The 22,396-nt window shown below is 39.1% G+C and overlaps 1 protein-coding gene across 7 annotated transcripts in view; it reads right to left on the bottom strand.

Moving 5' to 3' along the window:
• LOC106167978 (uncharacterized) overlaps positions 1 to 22,396 on the bottom strand; it is a 41,676-nt gene that overhangs the window by 4,163 nt on the left and 15,117 nt on the right. For 6 of the 7 annotated variants that reach the window (XR_015333347.1, XM_087007791.1, XM_087007816.1 and 3 more), the window contains 19 exons: positions 22,236 to 22,366; positions 21,690 to 21,896; positions 21,187 to 21,406; positions 20,683 to 20,793; positions 20,302 to 20,373; positions 19,693 to 19,799; positions 11,170 to 11,287; positions 10,598 to 10,868; positions 10,134 to 10,387; positions 9,690 to 9,809; positions 9,379 to 9,540; positions 9,136 to 9,255; positions 8,748 to 8,921; positions 6,538 to 6,774; positions 6,234 to 6,320; positions 6,023 to 6,109; positions 5,814 to 5,909; positions 716 to 823; positions 149 to 304 (listed from right to left, as the gene is read on the bottom strand). Coding sequence is in view for 6 of the 7 variants with exons in the window: in XM_087007791.1 (XP_086863917.1) it covers positions 149 to 304; positions 716 to 823; positions 5,814 to 5,909; positions 6,023 to 6,109; positions 6,234 to 6,320; positions 6,538 to 6,774; positions 8,748 to 8,921; positions 9,136 to 9,255; positions 9,379 to 9,540; positions 9,690 to 9,809; positions 10,134 to 10,387; positions 10,598 to 10,868; positions 11,170 to 11,287; positions 19,693 to 19,799; positions 20,302 to 20,373; positions 20,683 to 20,793; positions 21,187 to 21,406; positions 21,690 to 21,896; positions 22,236 to 22,366 (2,838 nt within the window). In the remaining variant the exon portion in view is untranslated. The remainder of the gene's footprint in view (positions 1 to 148; positions 305 to 715; positions 824 to 5,813; positions 5,910 to 6,022; positions 6,110 to 6,233; positions 6,321 to 6,537; positions 6,775 to 8,747; positions 8,922 to 9,135; positions 9,256 to 9,378; positions 9,541 to 9,689; positions 9,810 to 10,133; positions 10,388 to 10,597; positions 10,869 to 11,169; positions 11,288 to 19,692; positions 19,800 to 20,301; positions 20,374 to 20,682; positions 20,794 to 21,186; positions 21,407 to 21,689; positions 21,897 to 22,235; positions 22,367 to 22,396) is intronic. The other variant, XM_087007808.1, reaches the window with a different exon arrangement.

Below are 22,396 nucleotides of genomic sequence, written 5' to 3'. Positions count from 1 at the left end.
AAATTATCTTTGTTGATCCATCTTCCATTTTTGACGGTCTTCCGACAGAAAACATTAGATGGCTGACAATGTAAAGTTGAAAATCTGACCGTCTTCCAGAAGACCCAGAAGACGGCCTAAATCCGCCCCTGCATATAATTAAACTCACAGACTTGTTAGCCACAGCCTTAGGAGTCCATTCCCAGACTGGTTCCTTGGTCAGCTGTTTCAGCAAAGCTGCACTGGGAGCTCCTCTGAACAGGGGCAGTTTATACAGGTCAAAGTTCACATAACCATCAATAAACACAGGGAGTGCCGTCCAGGCCTAACAAAATATAGGTCAAATTTCAGGTTGAACATAAATGAAGCACTGGCCAGGCCTAATTTATAGGCCAAAATTCACATATCACTGAAAATATAGACCCAAGTTAACACAACATGTTTGGGAAGTGCAGTCACTGCCCAAAGTTATAAAATAATAGTGGGGACTGTCAAAATCTAGGAATATACAGTGTATGAATGTATAATCAGGGATGAGACTGCCATTTTGTGAAAAAGTCAGAAAATATGGCATGATATTTTTGGTACCACTTAAGTCAGAAAGCTTCCGATAGTCTGAAGTCTGAATAACCTCATCCCTGTATATTACATGTGAAGGCCTTTGAACCAAATCTTATTGCAAAGTATAAGCATTTCAATTAGCCAATTGTTTCACTCCGCATCATTTTTCAAGTACCTGCTCCATCAATCCATATTTGTAGCTGTCTTTACTGATGTTGACTGCAATCTCTTGTATATGAATAACAACACACATATGTCTATGTAGATGTCTGCTGGGAAAATGCTGAAAGTAGGAAAAAAGTTACATGTATAGACCACGGTTAATAGCCAACTTGTGTTCAAACAAACTTTTTCTACTGCTAGCCTCTTGAAATTCATATTTCAGGTTAAATTATATTGCCAGACTTCAATTTAGTTTCCAAATAAACACTCTACAACAGTGGGTTATACTACCTACACTCAACCAACCCTATAACTGTGGGTGATACTGTCAACCCTCAACCCATCCCATGAATGGGTTACATTATCAACCCTCAACCCATCCTATGACTGTGGTGCCCCCTTAGAATAAGGAGTATTTAAAAGCACACACAGGGAAGGTGCCTGCAGCTGGCCTTTGTTTCCCAGGGTTGTTACTAGTCATGTGAAAAACAATTTTGTCCTATCAGCTCTTAGTAACTAGGCCACGTGAAAAACATCCGGTAGCGTGGCCAATGGTCATTCAGCTTAACTTTGTAGGCCCTATTAATATTTCACTCCTGGGGCAGTCTTTGTTTGGCGCCGCCAGCTGAAACATGCATAATTTTTAGCGTTAGCACACCGACCTTGCTGTTTAAGCTTATTCTGCTTTGCTCTCATTAAATACTCGTTTTACTACATCTACTACGGCGGCACCATGGGCGAGGAGTTCCAGGCTTGGAGAAACGAGTACGAACTCAGCGATCAGACGATGACCATTCTGAGCGAAGCAGGATTCACTTCGACGAGATCCTGCAAGATGCTGACGGACACGTTGATCCACAAAACTTTCGGCAAGACGCTACCGCTAGGGCAGCTGCTGCTATTGCAGGAAGCAGTTTCATCACTAAACACAGAGGTGAGAACGAAACCAACTGCAGCAAGGCCTGTCGCCGACGCTGCAGTGGACCCTCCTTGCGAGACGGACGGAGCCAGGGCAGGCAGCAGCAGAGGACCGGAAGCGCAGCCGCCATCTTCCTCGGAGACAGGATGTGACGTCACAAACATGGCGGCGCCCACTGGAGAATTAGACTACACGAAATTATGTCAACTTTTGGGAACCAAGACGACCGAGGGAGTTCATAAGGAATCAACGCCTCCTCAAGGTAAGAGCACCTTTGACCCGTTTGATTCCCTGGGTGCTTCTAACCCCGCAAAACGCCATTATGACGTCCGGGACTTTATTATGTTTAAACAGCAGTACAACACTAGCCAAAACGACAGCGCGACCGTGAGGATTGGCGACTTCAATGTATCCCTCAGCGACAGACGTCCCCCCTTAAAGAGCATAACGCCCATGCAGTACACCGAGGCCAGCATGAAGATCCTCTCGGAAATGATAGTGAAAGAGGGCATAGACTTGGCAACTGTAGCGAGTTACGTTAGCTACATCACAAAGATCACTTGCATGGCACAAGCTTTCGAATGGCAGTCGGTGCTACGTTATGACATGGAATACAGGAAAGCCCAGGCTACACAGGGGTTTCAGTGGGGCACTGACAGTGTTTTTCTCATGCAATTGCTGTTGAAATCAGTAAAAGCCAACCAACCAACTCGCCCCCAAAGACAACAAAGGCAAAGTAAATCGGATCCCTCTACAGGCCGCCCAGTTTGCCTCAAGTTTAATGGACGGCTGGACTGCAATATCAGGAACTGTAAATTTTCCCACATCTGCAGCACCTGTCTTACATCTGGGCATGGAGACTTTACTCATAAGCAATCACAACAGCAGCCAGGCTTACAGCAGCATAAGGACTACTGACAGATGCCCGGGGATTCCCCCACAGTATCCCCACTAACCAATAACATAAAGACATGGAAAGAACTTATGAGAGGGGATTATGATTATGACTTCGTAATAGGGGGCATAGAGACGGGTTTTAAAATTGTAGACGATATAAAGGCGGATAACATAGCACCAGCAAAAACCAAAAACAGCAAATCAGCGCTGCACCCAGACTTTAAGTCCAAAGTTGAGGAACAACTCCTTTCTGAACTACGGGAGGGACATTTGATTAAGCCACACATGTCTCCAAGAGTTATTAGTGCGTTATCGGCTGTACCTAAGCCAGACGGAGGTGTGCGCGTAATCCATGATTACAGTCGGCCAACAGGAAATGCGGTAAATGACTATGCTTCAAAGCTACCTTTCCAGTGTGAGAAACTAGAAAATGCGCTATCTCTTATCAAGCCGGGCTATTTACTCGCAAAAATTGATCTCCATTCTGCATATCGCTCAGTGCCACTCCACCCTTCGCAGTACTGCCTCACAGGCCTTCAGTGGCATTTTCAAGGGTCATCGGCAGAACAAGTGTTAGCAGACACTAGACTCCCGTTCGGAGCCAGGAAATCACCTATGATTTTCCATCGCATCACCCAGGCTGTGAAAAGGATAATGGAAAAGCGGGGACACAAACTGGTGGTGTATCTGGATGACTTTTTAGTGGTGGGCAAGACTCGTGAAGAGTGTTTTACTACGTACAATGAGCTCATCGCCCTTCTCCGGCAGCTGGGCTTCAGAATTAATTGGAAAAAGGCTGTTGACCCTACTACCAAACTGACCTTTCTGGGTACAGTGATTGATACAACGCAAGGTACACTTTCACTTGAGAAGGGAAAAGTGGAGGAACTTTGCCAGATATTAAGTTCTTTCAGTCGCCGTACACGTGCCACCAGAAGGCAGCTGGAATCGTTGGCGGGCAGACTGTCGTGGGCAGCCAATGTGATTCCATGGGGTAAGACCCACCTACGTCCAATTTTTTATAAGATTAGAGAACTTAAGCAACCATCGCACAAATGCCGAGTGAAGGACATTCACAATGAAATAGACTGGTGGCTTGCGTGGTTACAAATGGGAAACAATACGCGTCTGATATGGGACATGCGCGAGCAAGTACATGTTTACACAGACTCTAGTAGCACCGCAGGGGGAGCTTTCCACTACGGGGATTGGTTCTATACCAACTGGCTTTCAGACAGCCCAGTTCAGAGCGTTCAGCATATTAACGTCCAGGAACTCGCAGCTGTAGTCCTGGCAGCGCATAGATGGGGAGTGACATGGAAGAACAAGCGTGTTGTTATTCATACAGATAGCAAAGTGGCTATGGACATCATAAACAAAGGGGCCTCACCCAACGTCATGTGTAATAATCTTTTAAAAGAGCTATCGAGCCTGGCTCTGCATTGTAACTTTGCGTTGGAAGCGTCTCACATAATGGGGACGGACAATGTCCTTGCTGATACAATCTCGCGTTTACATGAGCCAGGAAAAGCCTTCCAATTAACTGACCTGATAAATCTGTGGTACTCATGCCTAAATATATTACCACCCGCATACTACCTTAATAACCACATGACTGCTCATTCACTTATGTTTCTGTATTCACAGGGAATACTGCCACGAAGCTATGTAGAGAACTAGACCAAGAAGTTGCCTTTTGGAAGTCTCAGCTATTCGCTACATCCACAAAAGTGACTTACAGAACACACTTTAATTCATACATTAACTTCTGCAATGCCATTAACTGTGCACCACTCCCGGTGTCAAGTAAGAACGTGTGCCGCTATGCTGCCTTTCTGGCACGCTCTTGTGCTGTCTCGACAGTCCTTCAATACCTAAACATCATCAGGATACTGCACATGGAGTTTGGCCTAGGCAATCCTCTTACATCATGGGAGCTTAAGACCATCCTAGGGGGAATAAGACGACACAAGGGAGATCAAGGGAACCAAAAACTGCCGCTACTTCCAGAGCACCTTTATAAACTCCATGGCACATTCAACCTCAGCAACTTGCTGGACCTACAACAATGGGCCGCTTGCCTTTGTGCTTTCTTTGGACTTCTTCGAGTAAGCAACGTGACAGTGAAATCCCAGTCTGAACCAGGACATTCTTTGTGTCGGAAAGATTTTTCTGTGATGGGGAAAGGGGGCATACTTAGGATAGCCAAGTCAAAGACAAATCAGTATGGACACCCGCCACATACAGTTGTGCTGCCTTACATAGCAGGTTCTGCCCTCTGTCCCATCACAACATTGTTAAAATTCCTGGGTGCCCAGCTTGCAGCGCCTGACACACCCCTCTTCTCCTACACAGATGAGAAAGGAAATTTATCTGTGCTTACGCAATCTCTGTTTCGTCGTCGCCTCATCCAGGCTTTGAAAGATATTGGACTCTCCTCAGCCACCTACAACACCCACAGCCTTCGCAGAGGGGGAGCAACTTGGCTGATGTCCGTAGGTACACCCCTTGCCATGGTCAAAGCCATGGGGGATTGGAAGAGTGACGCCGTCTACGAATATATCAAACCGTCTACAGCTATGAAGCTAGATGTTGTTACATCAGCAGTGCAGAAACTATAAGGTTTTGTGAGTCCACACACAACTTTTATGTCGCCAGATGCATGCTCAAGTGTGAACATGAACTGTGTCATGTGCAATTTAATTAAGTGCAAATGCAGTGATTGTGATTGCTCCACTGTGCAATGAACTGAAATGCTTATTTTAACTAGACTTTCATCACAATAATCCCTACTTTGGGTTGGGACTTTTCATGATCTGTTGCAGAAATGGTTTAATTTATTTATGATCCAATCTATTAATATTGAGTTTGTCTGTTCTACTTATTTATAGTGTTCTAGATCCTGGGAAATAAAGGTCATTTTGCCCGACTCTGTGTGTGTTTTTAAGGTTATATTATATATCAACCCTCAACCCATCCCATGACTGTGGGTTATATTATCAACCCTTAACCTATCCTATGACTATGGGTTATATTATATATCAACCCTCAACCCATCCTATGACAGTGGGTTATACTATCAACCCTCAACCCACACTATAACCGTGGGTTATTATATCTTCCCTGAATCCATCCTAACCGTGGGTTATATATACATACACTGAACCCACCCTACCTTTGTGGGTTATACTGCTAACCCAGAACCCAGCATACTACTGTGGGTTACATTACCTTCAACACACTATAACTACCCTTACCCCACCACACTATCATGGGTTTGGGTTATAACACCTACCATAAACCCATCCTCCCACTGTGGGTTCTTGTTGGTGCTTGTTAACATCAGTTTTTCTGTGAAGACAGGTTTATCATAAGCTGCATGAGGGTTACCCTGGAGCATAAAAAATTTAAACATGTGAAGGTCAGTCATCTTTAGACCACAGTAGGCGTTTATAATATCAAAAATTCCAAATAGCTGTAAAGTATATGCACACATCTGTTTACCTTGTAGAAAGCTCCTGGTGGATTCAGGCAGATCTGAGCATGAGTGAAGTTGGTCCAAGGGAGGTTTACAGCACCATCTACACGCACCTGGGTGAAAATATGACAAGAAACAGTTGAAAGTGGATCTTTTGCAGCCAGAAAAAAAAACAACATTACTATCCAATAAATTGGCAGTATACCTTTTGTAGTTGTTTTACTCATATCACTATACCTTAATGCCGTGTTTTGGGCTGTAGGGCACTACATAGGCAGGATGCATGTCTGATGGCTGTACTCCCGGAGGTTTGATTAGCTGCTCCTGAAATGACCAAAATTAAATAGTTCAATCATATTTTTGGTAGTCCCAGTACTTGTTTCTGAAACAAGTATATAGTCAGAAAAGTGACAATTTCTTTCATTTGTCAAAAGTTTATCTTTTCCATACTTAATACAAATTAGCTTATCATAATCAGAATAAAATGTGACATAAGAAAACGGGTGCAATACCATGTTGTCACACAAGCATATCCACTTACAGTGATGAAGTTGGCTATGCTATCCTCTGTCCTCAGGTTTCTTAGTTCTCTCTGCTCTGCCACCAGTTCTATGGACTTCTGTGCTGTGATGGGGGTCCTCTGTGCCAACACCTGGAGAATGGAGACTTCCTGTGGGCCTGGTTCACATGACATTGATAGATAAACTCTACTACTGTAAGCTGGAGCAGGCACCCAGAGACCAAGACCTTCCCAGTCAGTTTGAGGGACCTGGTCTATCTGAAAGTGAAGGTGAAAGTGAAATGGTTGTTTCCAGTCAGTTTGGGAGGAACTTGTCTGAGGGTCCCACTGGGCATTTTGGTTACCCATTACTGCAACTTTTTATTACCAAAGCTGGGTGAACAATTAATTTTATTTAGCATGATTTGTGAATCACCACATTCCTGAGACTCATGAATGAAACTCTTTATTCTCTGCCTTTCGTGAAACTAAATCATTATCCCAGGTTAATCATGATTTTCAGAGTGTATTATCAGTGGAAAATGAATTAAAGCAATAATAACTCTTCCTTTGAGATTCAAAATTCTGCAAGAAATACATTGTAAACAACGCATGGAAATATATTCTATTGTATTTTACCACTAAAACAGCCGTTATTGTAGTAAAACTAAAATCTGTGCTTGTCAATAGGGCTTTCGATGCCTTTCTTCCCGGTCATTAAGGCATCCGTTGCTAATGACGTAAGGGTGTCACGCGGATTCTCGCGTTCATTCGAGACCAAAATAACATGGCGCAAAACGCTTTGATGCAGACGCAGACGTAAGTTGCGAGTTTTTGTACAGTGCGTCGGATAACAAAAAGCCCAGAATGGCACACATTGTGGATATAAATGCATTTTTAACCAAAAGACGAATATATCTCAGGAATCTTATATTATTGTTATATATTGTTGTTGTTGTCTGCTTTTCCCGCGGTTTTAAGTAGGTCACCAGTGACTATGCAACGTAAGAGAGGGCGCCGTCAGTTAAAATCTCTTAAGAGATTTTAACAAAAAAACGTACATTTAGGGAAAAAACCCTGGATTAACTTTGAATGCAGGAATGGGGTCGTTGACCATTGGTAAGTACGGGAAAATGCCGTTTTTTCCAGGAAAATCCAATTTTTGGCCAAAACGAAGTTATTATGACTTTAAGATTGATTTTACTGTGATTTGTGAATTGATGATTATATTTCCCGTAAACTGTGATCATTCCCCCTCCCCCCAACTGATGGAACCCTCTTGTCTTTCTGAGAGTAAAACTAAAAGTGTCATGGAGGTTCCCAGGCTGGTTGGGGACATGGTCTCTTTGAACGAGAACGTGTCCTTGACAGATAGACCAGCTTTGGCTGGGACCCAGAGCACAGGACATCTTCAGTCATTTTTTATGTATCTGGTCTTTGTATATATGAAACTAACAATGGTGCATTCCCTTTTAACAGCGCATTTAACATCCTCAATAATATAAATGTTGATGAAGTTTTTGCATGGGATATGTATGTTAAAAGCAATAATAACTCTTCCTTTGAGATTCAAAATTCCGCAGGAAATACATTGTAAACAACGTATGGAAATATATTCTATTGCATTTTACCACTAAAACAGCCGTTATTGTAGTAAAACTATAATCTGTGCTTGTCAATAGGGCTTTCGATGCCTTGCTTCCCGGTCTTTAAGGCATCCGTTGCCAATGACGTTTGTGTGTCACGTGGATTCTCGCGTTCATTCAAGACCAAAATAACATCTGGCGCCAAACGCCTGATGCAATACGCAGACATAAGTTGCGAGTTTCTGTACAGTGCGTCGGATAATGAATAGTCCAGAATTGCACACATTGTAGATATAAATGCATTTTGAGCAATAAGATGAATATATGTTATGAATCTTATATTATTGTTATATAGTGTTGTTGCTGTCTGCTTTTCCCGCGGTTTTAAGTAGGTCACCAGAAACTATCACTCGATATCGCATGACTATGCAATGACAGAGAGGGCTATGTCAGTTAAAATCTCTTAAGAGATTTAAACAAAAAAAACCAAACGTTTAGGAAAAAAACCCTGGACTAGCTTTGAATGCAGGAATGGGGTCGTTGACCATTGTTAAGTACGGGAAAATTGCTGTTTACTCCAGGAAAATCCAATTTTTGGCCAAAACGAAGAGTTATTATGACTTTAATTCATTGATTACAAGCTGGCCATGCCATCAATCTACTAACCTCAAGAGGTTGACCATTGCTATCTAAGGCAGCGCTGACCAATCTAACCAAGATAGTGGCCCCAGAAATGTATCCCGCAGCTGTGTCGTGTAGGCATGAGCCTGTAATTGGTTCCCCTGCCTGAGGTCCACTGAAATATAGACGCAACTGGTGGGCACCCTCATTCAGAGAGATCTGGAAGATATAGATGTGAACAGTTTGTTCGAAGATATCTGAAAGAACAACTTTGGTCTATGATCTGAATACTGACATAATCAAAGATAACACATGTAACACTTGAATGCTGCATGACGTTCATTGAAATGAGCTCACACAATCAATCTAAACCAGCAATTTTATATGGCTGTACAAAATACTTTCAATATGAAGCACAGTTTTCTAGCAGTACCTGGGCATCAGTATTGTCATCTTCTGGCTGAGTCTCAGTTCCAGATTCAACAAAAATGTTGAGAACTGCATAAGCATTGACTAAGGGATGGTCTTCCACAAATCTCTCACGTGTATAGATCTACAAAAATAACAAAGAATAATTTCACAGAGTAATTAACAAGTTTCTGGTTAATTCTTTTTATGTAAAAAGCAAATCAAACTAAAAAAATGCAATTCCACACAGAACGGCAGATCTGATTACCTTTAGTAATAATGTAGCTGTAGGTGAGATGTTTGGGTCCCTCATCTCTAGCCTATAGTTATACACAGGATTGTAAATGTCATCACTGGTTATCTGAATTGCAGCATCCACATCAGCACCAAAGAAACTACCAGCATCTCTACTGAGGATTCTACCAGCAACCTGGGATAAGAAAAATTCTTGTAACTTATATCTGACCATCAAACCACAATTACTGAAGGAGATTTTATTATATCTGAATATGTTGCTGTCACCAAAGCTCTTCACAAAACTTCTTCAGTGAAAGTGTTTTTTTTAACCAGTTTTCATACCTTAGAAAATGTGACACCATCTGGCATATTTTTGCATGCATCTATGTAAATATCAAATCCCTGGTCTTGATTGTAGGGTTCACTTGGAGGTGAGCTCCTCTTGCATGGTAGCCAAGCATTCTGGAAATTATACAAAAAGAATCACCAAATAAAAGGTAATCAAAAACATTATAAGTACTGGTTGGCCCATATGTTCAATTGTCTAAAAACATTGTTTGCTTTTTCATACATATCTGACATGTGTTAGGGTTTGAAATCTCCCATCATTTAACAAAAAACATACAACATCATACTAGGAAAAATAATAACATACCACATCAGTCTAAAAATAAACAGAGAGAGAGAGAAATAATCTCTCTCTCTCTCTCTCTCTCTCTCTCTCTCTCTCTCTCAAAAAAATAAATTTAAAGATATACAAAGATAAACAAGGCATTTGACAAATACCTTAGGCAGAGTATCATCTTCTTGGTCTGATGCTTCACTTGGAGTGAGGGAGCCAGGGCGGGGTTTACCATGGAACAGTCTAAGCCGTAATGTGGCTCGTCTGAACCTCCTAACTCCCTGGGGCTTCCATCCCATCTCCAGGGAGAAAGTGTCTGTCTCTGGTACTGGAGGCTCATACAGCAGCACTGTGTGTGTGCCAGTATTCACAGTGGACTGGTTGATGTTACTTCTATGATAACTGCTATACATATCACCTAGAAATTTAAGTCATACATGTAATATGGATCCTGTCCTATGAGTGTGAAATAATGCTTGCTTTACCAAAGCTTACATGTTAAAGACACTCTTTACACAGCTGATAATTATTTCAGTGATTAGTGTAAACATACAGAATGTAATCTACTTCAAAACTGTCAATTTCTTCTATCTATATGTGTCAGTATTCCCCATTACTTCCCACTTACTCCTCCTGCCACTGGTGACAACTAGAGGCACTGCCCCCCAGGCAACCAGAGTACTTTCATCAAAATGTGAGTCATCGTCATCATCTCCCGTCCTCCTTCTCTGGAGATCATTCTTACTTAGATACACTCTAGCAATGATCACTATATCAGGCTGAATGTTTACTCCTTGGAATATGGCCTCTTGCTGCCCAAAGACGTGATACTTGTATTTGAAGTCAGCTCCTACACCACTGGTGCTGCAAGTTACTGGCCCTGTGACAGACTGGACAATCTGAAACACAAGCAATTAGTGATAGCTGTACATATATTCAAACCATCTTGGATCCTGTCATAATATCACACAACTGTTTAATACATACATGCACTACCACTAATGTTTATAAGTTTGACAAATTACTCAACATACAAAATAAGAAATTACTTTATCAAATATATTCGTATCATAATAGAGAGAGTCAAATCTCCTGGTTAAATTAAATGTGCATCATATTCTGTTTTGTTTATGAGAATAAAGGTGCTGTCACTGTCATTGTCACATAAAAAGGGGGACAGGTTCAGCATGATGTACATACTTTCCCAGAGTGGATGTGATATGCTGCCAGTCGCACCTTGGCCAAACCTTGATCTGCACCCTTCACATGGCCCACCTGGAACCCCAGGGTCTTACTCTCTCCTGGGGTCAGCACACCTCTGGTACAGAGAAAACAAAGAACATCTGGTCATATAATATAATATTTTTGCTGATGTGTAGATTTTTTTAATGCTATGGTGAACTATTTAACATCCGAGCACAAGAATAACTGTTTACATGTATGTTAAAACACTCTAATCTTTCTGTACATGCTAATCACTTAAAATCCAGATTTTTTTAACACAATGTCATTAGCACTTATATAAAGTTCATGCTATCTGAACATTTAAAACAATATGAATACCTTCAAAATAAAAACAATGTAATCAATAAATAAAATATTAAAAACTGTACCACCTAAACTATTGCACTTATTACAAAATAAAACCATTTTTCCAAAAACAAAAATACCAATATATGTGCTACATTACAAACAAAATCTTTATATGAATAGGACAACATAAAAGGGACATTGCTGTATATAAAACAAGGGGAAAACAGACACTGTGACAAGCATGTGTGTGCATGCATGCATGAGTGAATGTGTGCGTACGTATCTTAAATCAAAACAAAAAAAGAAACAAAGCAGCAAAGCTGTCAAATGTACAGACAAAAAACAGAAAATAAAGATGCAAAAAAGGTCATTTTGTCAATTTTGATGCAATAATAAATAATGCTTATAATAGCACTGTCAGTCAACACTGAATTTTAATCTTGCACAACAGGTAACATGGTCAATAACAGGAGCAGACCCAGAGATATTTTCTGACAGTATTACAAAGTATCTATGTTGATCCATCCTCCATTTTGATGGTCTTCCAACAGAAAAAAATAGATACCAGTCAATATAAACTTAATAACCTGACTGTCTTCCGGAAGACCCAGAAGATGGTCTCAATTCACCCCTTCAATAAGATTACAGTTTCAGGACCATGAGAGTTCAAATTCACATTATGAAAGTCTCAATATTTGAAAAATGATGACAGTGCATAAAATAATATTACATAATGTTTAAAGACATAAAAAACAATACAACTGCTTATGTAGAAATACAGAAAATGTGCAGAGCCCCAGGCAGATGAGAGTTAAAAGTCACAAATGCAAGTGTTTGAGAAAAAATTATAAAGGAAAACAACAAAACTAGAAAAGCACTTTGAGAGTGCAGGCCTCTGCCAAGGCAGCAATTGTTGATTATTATTGATAATTGATTGATTATTGATCCGGACCACCACCAAAAATTAATCATTGTCCTCTTTGGCCCACTTCCGACAGTTTCTGAAAATTTCTGCAAAATCGGTCCATAACTTTTTTGTGTTATGTGGATGACAGACAAACAGGGGTGAAAATATAACCTCCTTGGCAGAGCTTGAGGTAAATATAATTCCAATGAAGATGCTATTCAAACTTTTAATCTTCCAGTTTGATATATATATATATATATATATATATATATATATATATATATATATATATATATATATATATATATATATATATATATTTAAAACTTATTTGCAATATTAAACAAAATTTACCTGCATAATTATCACTGCTTCCTTATTATTAATCTAGCAGAGAGCTTCACCTTTGGGAGTTTACAGGGAAATATCAACAAGTGTGCTTTACGTAATCTCATTTAATGGCCTATTAAAGCAAATGACTTTATAACTCTGAAATTAATCTAGTGATACCCAAGGGTAATTTACAGACTGACCCACTCAAAGGTCTTCAGGCCCATAAGTCACACCTTAAGAAAAGCACAAAACCATAATGACCAAAATAGGAGACTACCAATCCTGATGCAATAATACATTATGTTTAACTGCACAGTCAACATCAACTTATGCACAACAGGTAACACAGACGAAAGTAAAAGCATAAGGCTCCAGGCCCATCAGAGTTCAAGTTTATACTTAGAAAGTGCCAGAATGAGAAAAATGAAAATTTCACAAAGAATGCATAAAAACAATAAACATGATAATCCAATAGAGCTGGTTTTCTCATGAGCTGAAGGCCAATCCTAAAAATCGTACTTGTAAGTTTAAAATTATAATAAGTGGCACAGTTTTCTTTTCATAATGTTTGCAGTAGCAGTGCAAAAATATTGTTGTCAATTTTGATGTAACATTACATAATAAATTAGAGAATAATTATCACCAATTTTTGTTTATTGACTATAAATAGGATGGACATGTAGAAAATATGATTACCATTTGGCTTCATGTCCATGGGAGCTCCAAGTCCCACAATGAATATGCCAAAAAGATAATGAATATTACACTAAAATGTATAACTTCCAGAAAAAGAAGCCAATTAGACTGCTTTTCTAACTCAGGCTGCATTTTAGTCCTGTGTTTCTTTTTTGAAAGTTTGACAGTCATAAGTAACACGGTTTTCCCATAATGGTCATCAAGGCAGCAGCTCCAAAAATTGTGTTTTCTTCTATTTTGATGCAACATTACATAATGCTTAACAGCATAATGACCATCGATTTTTAATAATAAAATATAAGTGTCATGGATTTTCACAAAATGTGACTAGCATGGGTCTTCAAGCCCGTGGAGGTTCTAAGTCACACCTTGGAAATGCCAATATGTGAAAAATTAAATTTTCACAAAAAACTGTTTAATTGCCAGAAAAATTTACCAAACAGACTGCATTGCCTACTGAAGCTGTATTTTAGTCCCATGTTTCTTTCCTGTAAGTTTGAGAACAGTAAGTGACATGATTTTCCTTAAATGGTCATCATGGGAGCAGTGCCCAAAATAGGGGTTTCTTCAAATTTTGATGCAATATTACATAATGTTTTACAGCATAATGACCATCAATTTTTAATTATAAAATATTAGTATCATGGTTATTCAGAAAATGTGACAAGCAAAAGTCTTCAGGCCCATGGAACTTCAAAGTCACATATTGAAAATGCCAAAATGTAAACAAGACAGCACTGTTCTGAAATGGGTTTATTTCCATTTTTAACACTTTTTTAACATAAAACAAAATAAACAGTTTACTGTCATTTTTATATGACCAATGAAGAATACTGATGAGATGGGAAAAGTATCAATAGAACAGTGTTAAATGTCCAACTTCCTCCATTCTGAGATTCTGAACATAGTGGATGAATGCATTTGACAAACTGCAATGATATGAGTTTATTTCCATTTTTGACACTTTATTACACAATACATGATAACAAGTTTACCATCATTTTTAAAAAATCAACTAACAATGTTGTAAAGATGCAGGAAATGTCAAACAAACACTTTTAGGTATCTTATTAGTTCAATAATGGGACTGTTAACATGCCTAAGAATTGAATGTGAGGAAATGGGAAAAAACAGCATAACTTCTAAAATAATGGACTGATTATGCTGATTTTCAAACTCAACCTGCATTTAAGTAAGATTGGCCCCTCCTGTGAGTATAATGACAATTGGCCAATCTGTTTTTCTTATATTGTGTTATCAGTGTTGCGTATATACTGAAAAAAGTGAAAAAACAGCATAAATTCCCTATAAGTGACCCGATCGTGCTGATTTTCGAACTTGACCTGCATATTATGAATATTTATCAGTTCGGTAAGTTTCAAGCCAAAAGGTAAAATGGTTTTCCACTTATCGTGTTATCGGTGCTGCACATATGCTGAAAAAAGAGAAAAAATAGCCTAAATTCACTAAAAATGACCCAATCACGCTGATTTTCGAACTTGACTTCCGTATTATGTATATTCATCAGTTCTGTAAGTTTCAAGCCAAAAAGTGAAATGGTTTTCCACTTATCGTGTTATCGGTGCTGCATATATACTGAAAAGGGTGAAAAAACAGCATAAATTCCATATAAGTGACCCGATCATGCTGATTTTCGAACTCGACCTGCGTATTATGAATATTCATCAGTTCTGTAAGTTTCAAACAAAAAGAAAAAACAGTTTTCCACTTATTGTGTTATCGGTAAAAGTGCACGGCGACGACGGCAACGACGGCAACGACGGCAACGACGGCGACAACAGACGCAGATGACGGCTATATGTACAGACACATCTGTGTCTGTACATAAAAAAAGAAAAAAAAATGCATGCTACAAAAACCTTCCTGCTAACCCGCTATTAAAGACATCATGCTAGAAGCAATATTAATATACACTATGTCAACTTACAGTGCATGTTAGCCATGTTTACACCAAACAGATGCCCATTTAACTGTAATTTAGAATGACTGAGCTGGGGGGGGGGTGAGAAGGAGAAAGGAATAAAAGCAAGGGGATGATGGAAGCAGACGAAAAAAGACAAAAAAAAAAGTAGACAAGAGATGTCTCAGGTAAGTTTGGTGGTGTGTATGCAGTAAGGTGATAAGATGGCTTGAAGAAAGGTATTATAGTAAGAGAGAGGTTCTGACCCTCCCTTCGGTTTCTGGAAAAAATCACACCAATATTTCCCACTTGATATTAGAATTTTGAAGAGCTGAATCATAGTTCTAACATGCACTAAATGGCACTGTTTGCCCTCAAAAACACCAAAACCCACACCAAGGGGGTAAGGGTCAGCTTCACATCTGAGGCCTGTCATTCTTAAAAAAAAACATGGACCCCCCCTTTAAATAATCCTGAATTCTCATCTGATCTGAATTGCAATTTCTTCCTATATATCTTAATCTTCTATTTTCTTTTTGTTAATTTTTTTTCATTTCTATAGCTTTTTAACAGATGAGATTTTTGTCTGTCAGTCTTTTGTTTCAGCTTTGCTGTTAAGAACAAAAAACTGAAATAAATGCAGCACTTGAGAGTTCTATAAGTTATGCCTATTGAGCATTTCTGACACTAAATGAAATCATATTTAAGGGGTGTAATAGGGTAAAATGGCCTTAAAATAATTTTTTGAGTTTTTTATGTGTTTATATTAATCAAAAAGGTATCTAACATTGGAGGTAATTTTTTTTTTAGTTTGCACAGAAAAATGTGTCTTTTTATGAGTTTTTCAACCGGCATGCGCCCCAGTCAAACTGATGACCAAGCCAAACCTCTGTTGAAAAGGGCCATTGCCATGATGGGACTTAGCAAAGTTAATGAGTTATAAGGCAATTACATGTGCAGTAACACGGCGTAAGTCTTACATCAGCTAAGCAGTGAATAAGTTTAGTATGCCATGGGGAAGAGAAAAGTGTGCGTTAATGATACATTTTCTGAGTAAAGAAAGAAAATTTTGAAAAAGCGTTTGCGGTGAAGTAAACCAGTTAATTCATTTTTCAAAAGATATGAATAGATTGACCTTTTTTTTTTGATCAACCCTGGTTTCCAAACTCACCAACACTCTGTCATTTTATCCAAAAACATCTTCTGAGCCACTTTTACTGCTGATTCTTGTGCACCTGAATGTCTTCCTTTTATCTTTGCTGGTATTTTGCAAGATGGTGCTCTAAAGTAATCACTGGGTTTTTATGTCGACCTGACAATGACCGAATGCCGTGAAAACAATCTTGCATTGTTACTTGCCAAAAACTCGCATTAACACGAGTGACAGACACTTTCTCCCAACAGATACATAAAAATTTGCCGATAACAGAGAAGGAAGCGCCCAGGTAAAGTTGCTCGATTGCGTGGAAGGCCCACAGAAACATTCAAATGCAACTTCACACCTCTTAATTACAGTTGGTCATAATTCGCCGTTGTTTGTGCTTCCTTCTACATAGCTTTGACTCTCTGGTCTGCATCACTAGGCTAGGGCCCTGTGCAGAGCTGTCAATCAAAATGGCGGCATGCTTACAAGTCTAGCATGTGATCGGAAAATGTTTAAAAAACATGATTTTCTGGCATTTCATAGCACCCAAATAAAATATTACTAGATGGCAATGAGCAATGGTTCCATCTGGTTGTATAACCGATAACAGGTAAATTTCTCAGCTAAGAATTTGGCTAATAAGTTCTGTTAACCAGCCTGTGAATGTTTCAGCTGTTTCAACAGCTTTCCAGGTTGACCAGATAAGTGAATCTGTTTCAAGTTTAACTACCTAACTAAGCAACCGGTTGTTATGAAAATTATACTAATTGTTGTGGAGAATGTGGACTACAGATAGATATCAGGGATTCTGAAGGAAACTGTTTGTTTGAAAGTTATTGTCTTTTGAAGTGAATAACCCATTGAAATATGGGGTAATTTAACGTAAAAGACAATAAAATCAGAAGGAAAAAGTTTAAGACAATTCCCTGGCATCCTTCAGTAGTGCTTTCACCCAGCTTTATGATGCCATTTGAATCACTTGAATAGATGTCTTGGTTATAGAGAAAACCCAAAACCGAAGATGGTATTTTTTCCCCAAAATATGGCATTACAGCATCATCCGGTGGACACTGCACTTAATCTCTGTATTTCATTGGCCTTTTGGGAAGTATGTTTTATTTTTTAAAAACAACATATGAGAACAGGGTGGTGTTTCTATGCTTTTATCTGTTTCTCTACTACATCCCTTAACACCACATCAGTTCAGAAAAACTTTACAAAAGCCCATTTGTTATGTTCAAATGGTAACATTCTTGGATATCACCTGTCTTGTTCTATTTTTGACTATAGTTACTGTAACAAAGGTTACTCCAGTGGATATCAATTACACATATAAGTATTTTCAAAGCACAGTATAAACAAACTGTCCTCTCAGATATTGATATCTGCATGACTAAAATGATGTAAAACACACACAGAATTTGATTTCTAATTTGACTCATAAAATAACTAGAGGATCAGAGAGGCGATACCGCCTCCGGATATTGTACCACCAGCTGGAGTAAGCGCATTCGAATGGAACCACCCCCCCCCCAAAAAAAAAATAAAAAAAAGGGACACCACAACCAGTCTTGTCCTTGACAAGCTCTATGCAATAAACAAGAATTTTCAAAATATGCAAAAAAAAAAAAAAAGAAAGAAAAAACATAACATAAAAATGGTCCAATCAAGCGGATTTTCCAATTGGCCTGTATTTTCCTAACATTGATCACTCCTGTGATTTTCTAGACAATAGGCTTATTGGTTTTCCTTGAAATGTGTTATCAGTGTTGCATATATGCTGACAAAAGAGAAAACGTAAGGGCAACACTGAGCATATCTCTGCTAGTTTTGAAGATATGAGGGGCAAGAAAATATGCAAAGGTCAGTTCATGGTATATGATTTCCTATTCAAGTTAAATAGTAACTATGGGTATCTCCTTGCTAATTTTGGAGATAAAGAGGCCAGAAAACATGCAAAGTATAGTTCATCATAAAAAGTAGGTCAAAGGTTAATTTCAAGGTCACAGTTAGATTGCCAGTATATGACTTCCTGTTCAGGTTCAATAGTAACTATGGGTGTATCTCTGCCAGTTTTCGAGATATAAGGGAGATAATTTTTGCAAAGTTCAGTTCATGGTGAAAAGTAGGTCAAAGGTCAATTTCAAGGTCACAGTTAGATTATCAGTATATGACTTCCTATTCAAGTTCAATAGTAACTAAGGGCTTATCTCTGCTAATTTTTGAGTAATTCACATTTTATTTTCACCACTGAATTTTGGATGTTGAACTTTTTGATTAGTGCAATGCCTAAGCCGTATCAAAAACAAAAAAAATGGACACCACCCCCAGTGCTGCCCTTGACAAGTTCTACAAAATGCAAAAAACAAGAGGTCTCTAGCATTAACGGTTCCAGAATTAGAGAGAATTTTCAGTTTCGGCATCTAATGGCCGCTACTACCATGAAAATGCACCGATTGACCCCAAACTCACGAAAATGAAAGATGACCCTAAGGGTAACACCTGCCCATAATATTATAGGTAAGATATGTTTCGTTTCTAAATATCGGCTGAAATAAAAATTTTCTCGCAAAAAATTCCCATTTTTAGAAAATTTTGGCCTGTTTGACCTTGAAATAAAGGTCAAAGGTCAAATCCAAGGGCATATTTGAAATCCTCACATATGACTTTTGGTCAGCCATCTGTTGTAATTTTTCCCATAATTCCATCGGTTTGGGAGATATTTAGCATTGAATTTTCAAAATTTTTGACAAGGGTGCATTTCAACGAGCGTCACGCCCAGGTCAATGCACCAACTGAGACAAAAAAACCTGGGGGTTCAAGTTGAGATTATATGTGACCTAAATCCAAGAGATGGGGACACAGGTCCTTGCGGTCTAGGAGGAGAAGCGGTAACGGTGACTCGTATCCCACGTCATCCTGCGGAGCCGCAGGAGCCGGCGGAGCCGGCGGAGCCGGCGGAGCCGGCGGAGCTGTACGAGACGGGTCGGGACTAAAACCATGAGTACTGCCAGCGTACACGCTGGTGGTACTAATTAATCATAAAAAATATATGATAAATTGATTTCTAATATGATTCATAAAATAATTAATCATAAAAAAATATATATGATAAATTGTGATAAAAAAATTTGTGATAAATCTAAAATACTTCAGATATAGAGAAGTGCAGTAGAAGGCAGCTCCTACCTGTTTTCAGGAGAGGTTTGGTTGTACCTGGATTCAGAGGGGGACTGAGGGGGGGACAGGGTGGGGGGAGGAGGGACAAAGTGGGGAGGCTGGTGCAAGCGAGATGCCTGGAAGAAAATAAAATATAACATGCTTGTTAGACTATAATATAAAGCATAACATGCTGTTTAAGTGCCATTATTAAAAATAAAGTTACACTAAGATATTAATTTTTTTACAATTGATTAAAACAATTTAAAGCCGAATGACCACCATGCCAACACAGGTCCTGGGATATGTGATTGAAATCTTAATATCCATGCAACCAAACATACAGTAGTAATAATAACATGCCTTACATTGAAAATATTTAGTTTCTTTGCTACATAAAGGGTGGTTTACTTATGCTGCATCTTTATTTTAAATAGGTTTGCAAATAGGGACATCAATTTAGATGAACCAGCGTTAGCACTAACAAGTAAATTGTTCTGCAGAGGTTATGAAAATTAATATTTCATTAAGGCAATATGGCAGAGTACGTATGGTGATAACTTTGCTGCTATTAACAGGGGTTAGAAAGCTCCCATGACACAACAGGTTAAATGATACAGCAGACACCAGAGTTAATACCTCATTCAAGGAAAGAAATGTGGTCTGAGAGGAAGTTCTAGAGGCTACAGGGTAAGCTTGGTAAGAGGCACGCTGAAAATGAAAACAGAAAGGGAAAATATTTCTATCTCCCTCAGGTTATAATAGCAAATAGTAGTGTATCACACTGACATAAAAGGTTTTAGCTATATTCACTATTAAAGGTGAAAATCATAAAAAAACAGCAAGTGTTTAAGACAAAAACCCTCAACTCCAACTCTTTTTGCCAATGGTCAATTAAATAAGAAGAGACAGTATGCAGCAGACTAATACATTGTACAGGTGTAAGCGTATGAAATAACTAGGGACTAAAACTGTGCTTAGGAAACAAGATCAGGTAAGGCATCACCCCATGTAAATTACCTGTGGAGGGTATCTGTAGAGATAACTGTTCTGTGTGGTGACACTGACCATGGCCTGGCTGGCAGCATCTCTGGCATTCACTATCCTTAGGTACAGCTCTGCTACTCCATACTGAAATAGTACACATCATTAGTTAAAATAATATAACCTTAGACCTGGATACATTCTGGTGTTAATTTTCATTTTACACATGGAGTATTTCTATTTTCACACAATAATAAAAGTATGTTAATTCACACATGTAGCATGTCATATTAATATAACTCCTTTTCATCATCATGTACATTTGCTCACTCCAGATGTTAAAACTTGACATATGTCCCTGGTTTCTTGTTATTTGTGGTACATAGTGTAGTTTTACATTTTCTATTTTTACGTGAAAATTGAAACTACCTCATAAACATAAATTAAAATATATGACCCTTCAGCCCATACTGTGCCTTTTAAACTAGCAAATTCTGCCAAATTTTGAAGCACTGAAAAAACAGCAAACAATACCCATACCTGTGGAATAGTGTTCAGCTCACTGGTCTGAACATGTTGTCTCACAGGAAGAACTCTGAATGGCACCTTCCACCGTCCACTCTGGACACGCATGCTGTCATCAAACAAGTCCACCTTGGTCCAGGCTCTGGACACCAGTTTACGGGAGTCGTTATGTGAGCCCATGCCTCCCGAGACCTGCATCTCCACCACAATACTCATGTCAAGGCTGGGAGGGCAGCTGGAATCCAGTGATGATATAAAGGGCAGGTAAATTAAAAGGGCTCGATACAGAGAGAACAGTGTAAATAAATAGACATTTTCAAATTTGCTTTGTACTGCCATCTCACAATATGGGTTTAGTGTATGATGCTGCCATCTAGGATCCACTGCAGCCATTCAAGAGACAGAATAGATAAACTAGATTGTCCTACAATGATGGGACCTGTATTTATTTGCCACAAAAATAGAATTATTCCAAGGCATTAAAAATGACAGTGTGTCTGACTTTAAGGCTTGCTTACTTAGGCACTGGCTGCTTTGTCCCCACAACTGCCACACTGGCTGCCTGCATGTAGCTGGTGGAGCCCTGGGGTGGCTCACAGTACACAGTGGGCAGGATGGAGGGCTCCATGTCTGCCATGGTACTGTACAGACCCACTATCAAACGGCAGCTCTTCAAGGATGGCTCCAAACCCAACACGTAGTCATAGAACACAACAAAGCCAGCCCTAGGAAAAAGATGTTTAGTCATCTGACAAGTATAAAAGTCAGAGATACTAATGACTATTCTTTAAAAGAAAAGATACAATAGAGGTTATATGGTTTTTTACTTATTGTGTTATCAATGAAAGTGCACACCGATGACGACAACAGATGCAGGTGATAGCTAAACTGTGTACATGCACATTATAAGTTTATTCAGTACATAATACATTCCATTAAACACTGTACCCAACCTGTTAAGTTAGTTGGTAGTCTGAATAAAACACCATCACATTATATACAAATATCCACAGCCTTTCACCTACTACCTTATATTTTAGAATAAGTTCACTGTGTGTACATACTGAGGATCATAAGGAGCTGGTGAGAGGGGGTCAGAGTCCACCATGGTGTTACTGACAGGGGCCATGTGCCTCTTCTGGAGCAGAGCTGGGATTTCTGCCTCCTCATAACCTGACCTATGAGAGTGGAAGCTCTAAAAGTAAAAAAAAATATACATATATAT

The sequence above is a fragment of the Lingula anatina genome, chromosome 1, assembly GCF_051362555.1.
Source record: "Lingula anatina isolate TDL-2025a chromosome 1, LinAna3.0, whole genome shotgun sequence".
NCBI lineage: Eukaryota > Metazoa > Brachiopoda > Lingulata > Lingulida > Lingulidae > Lingula > Lingula anatina.
The sequence above is the reverse complement of the archived record's forward strand: the minus strand, read 5'-3'. Positions and strand labels throughout refer to the sequence as shown.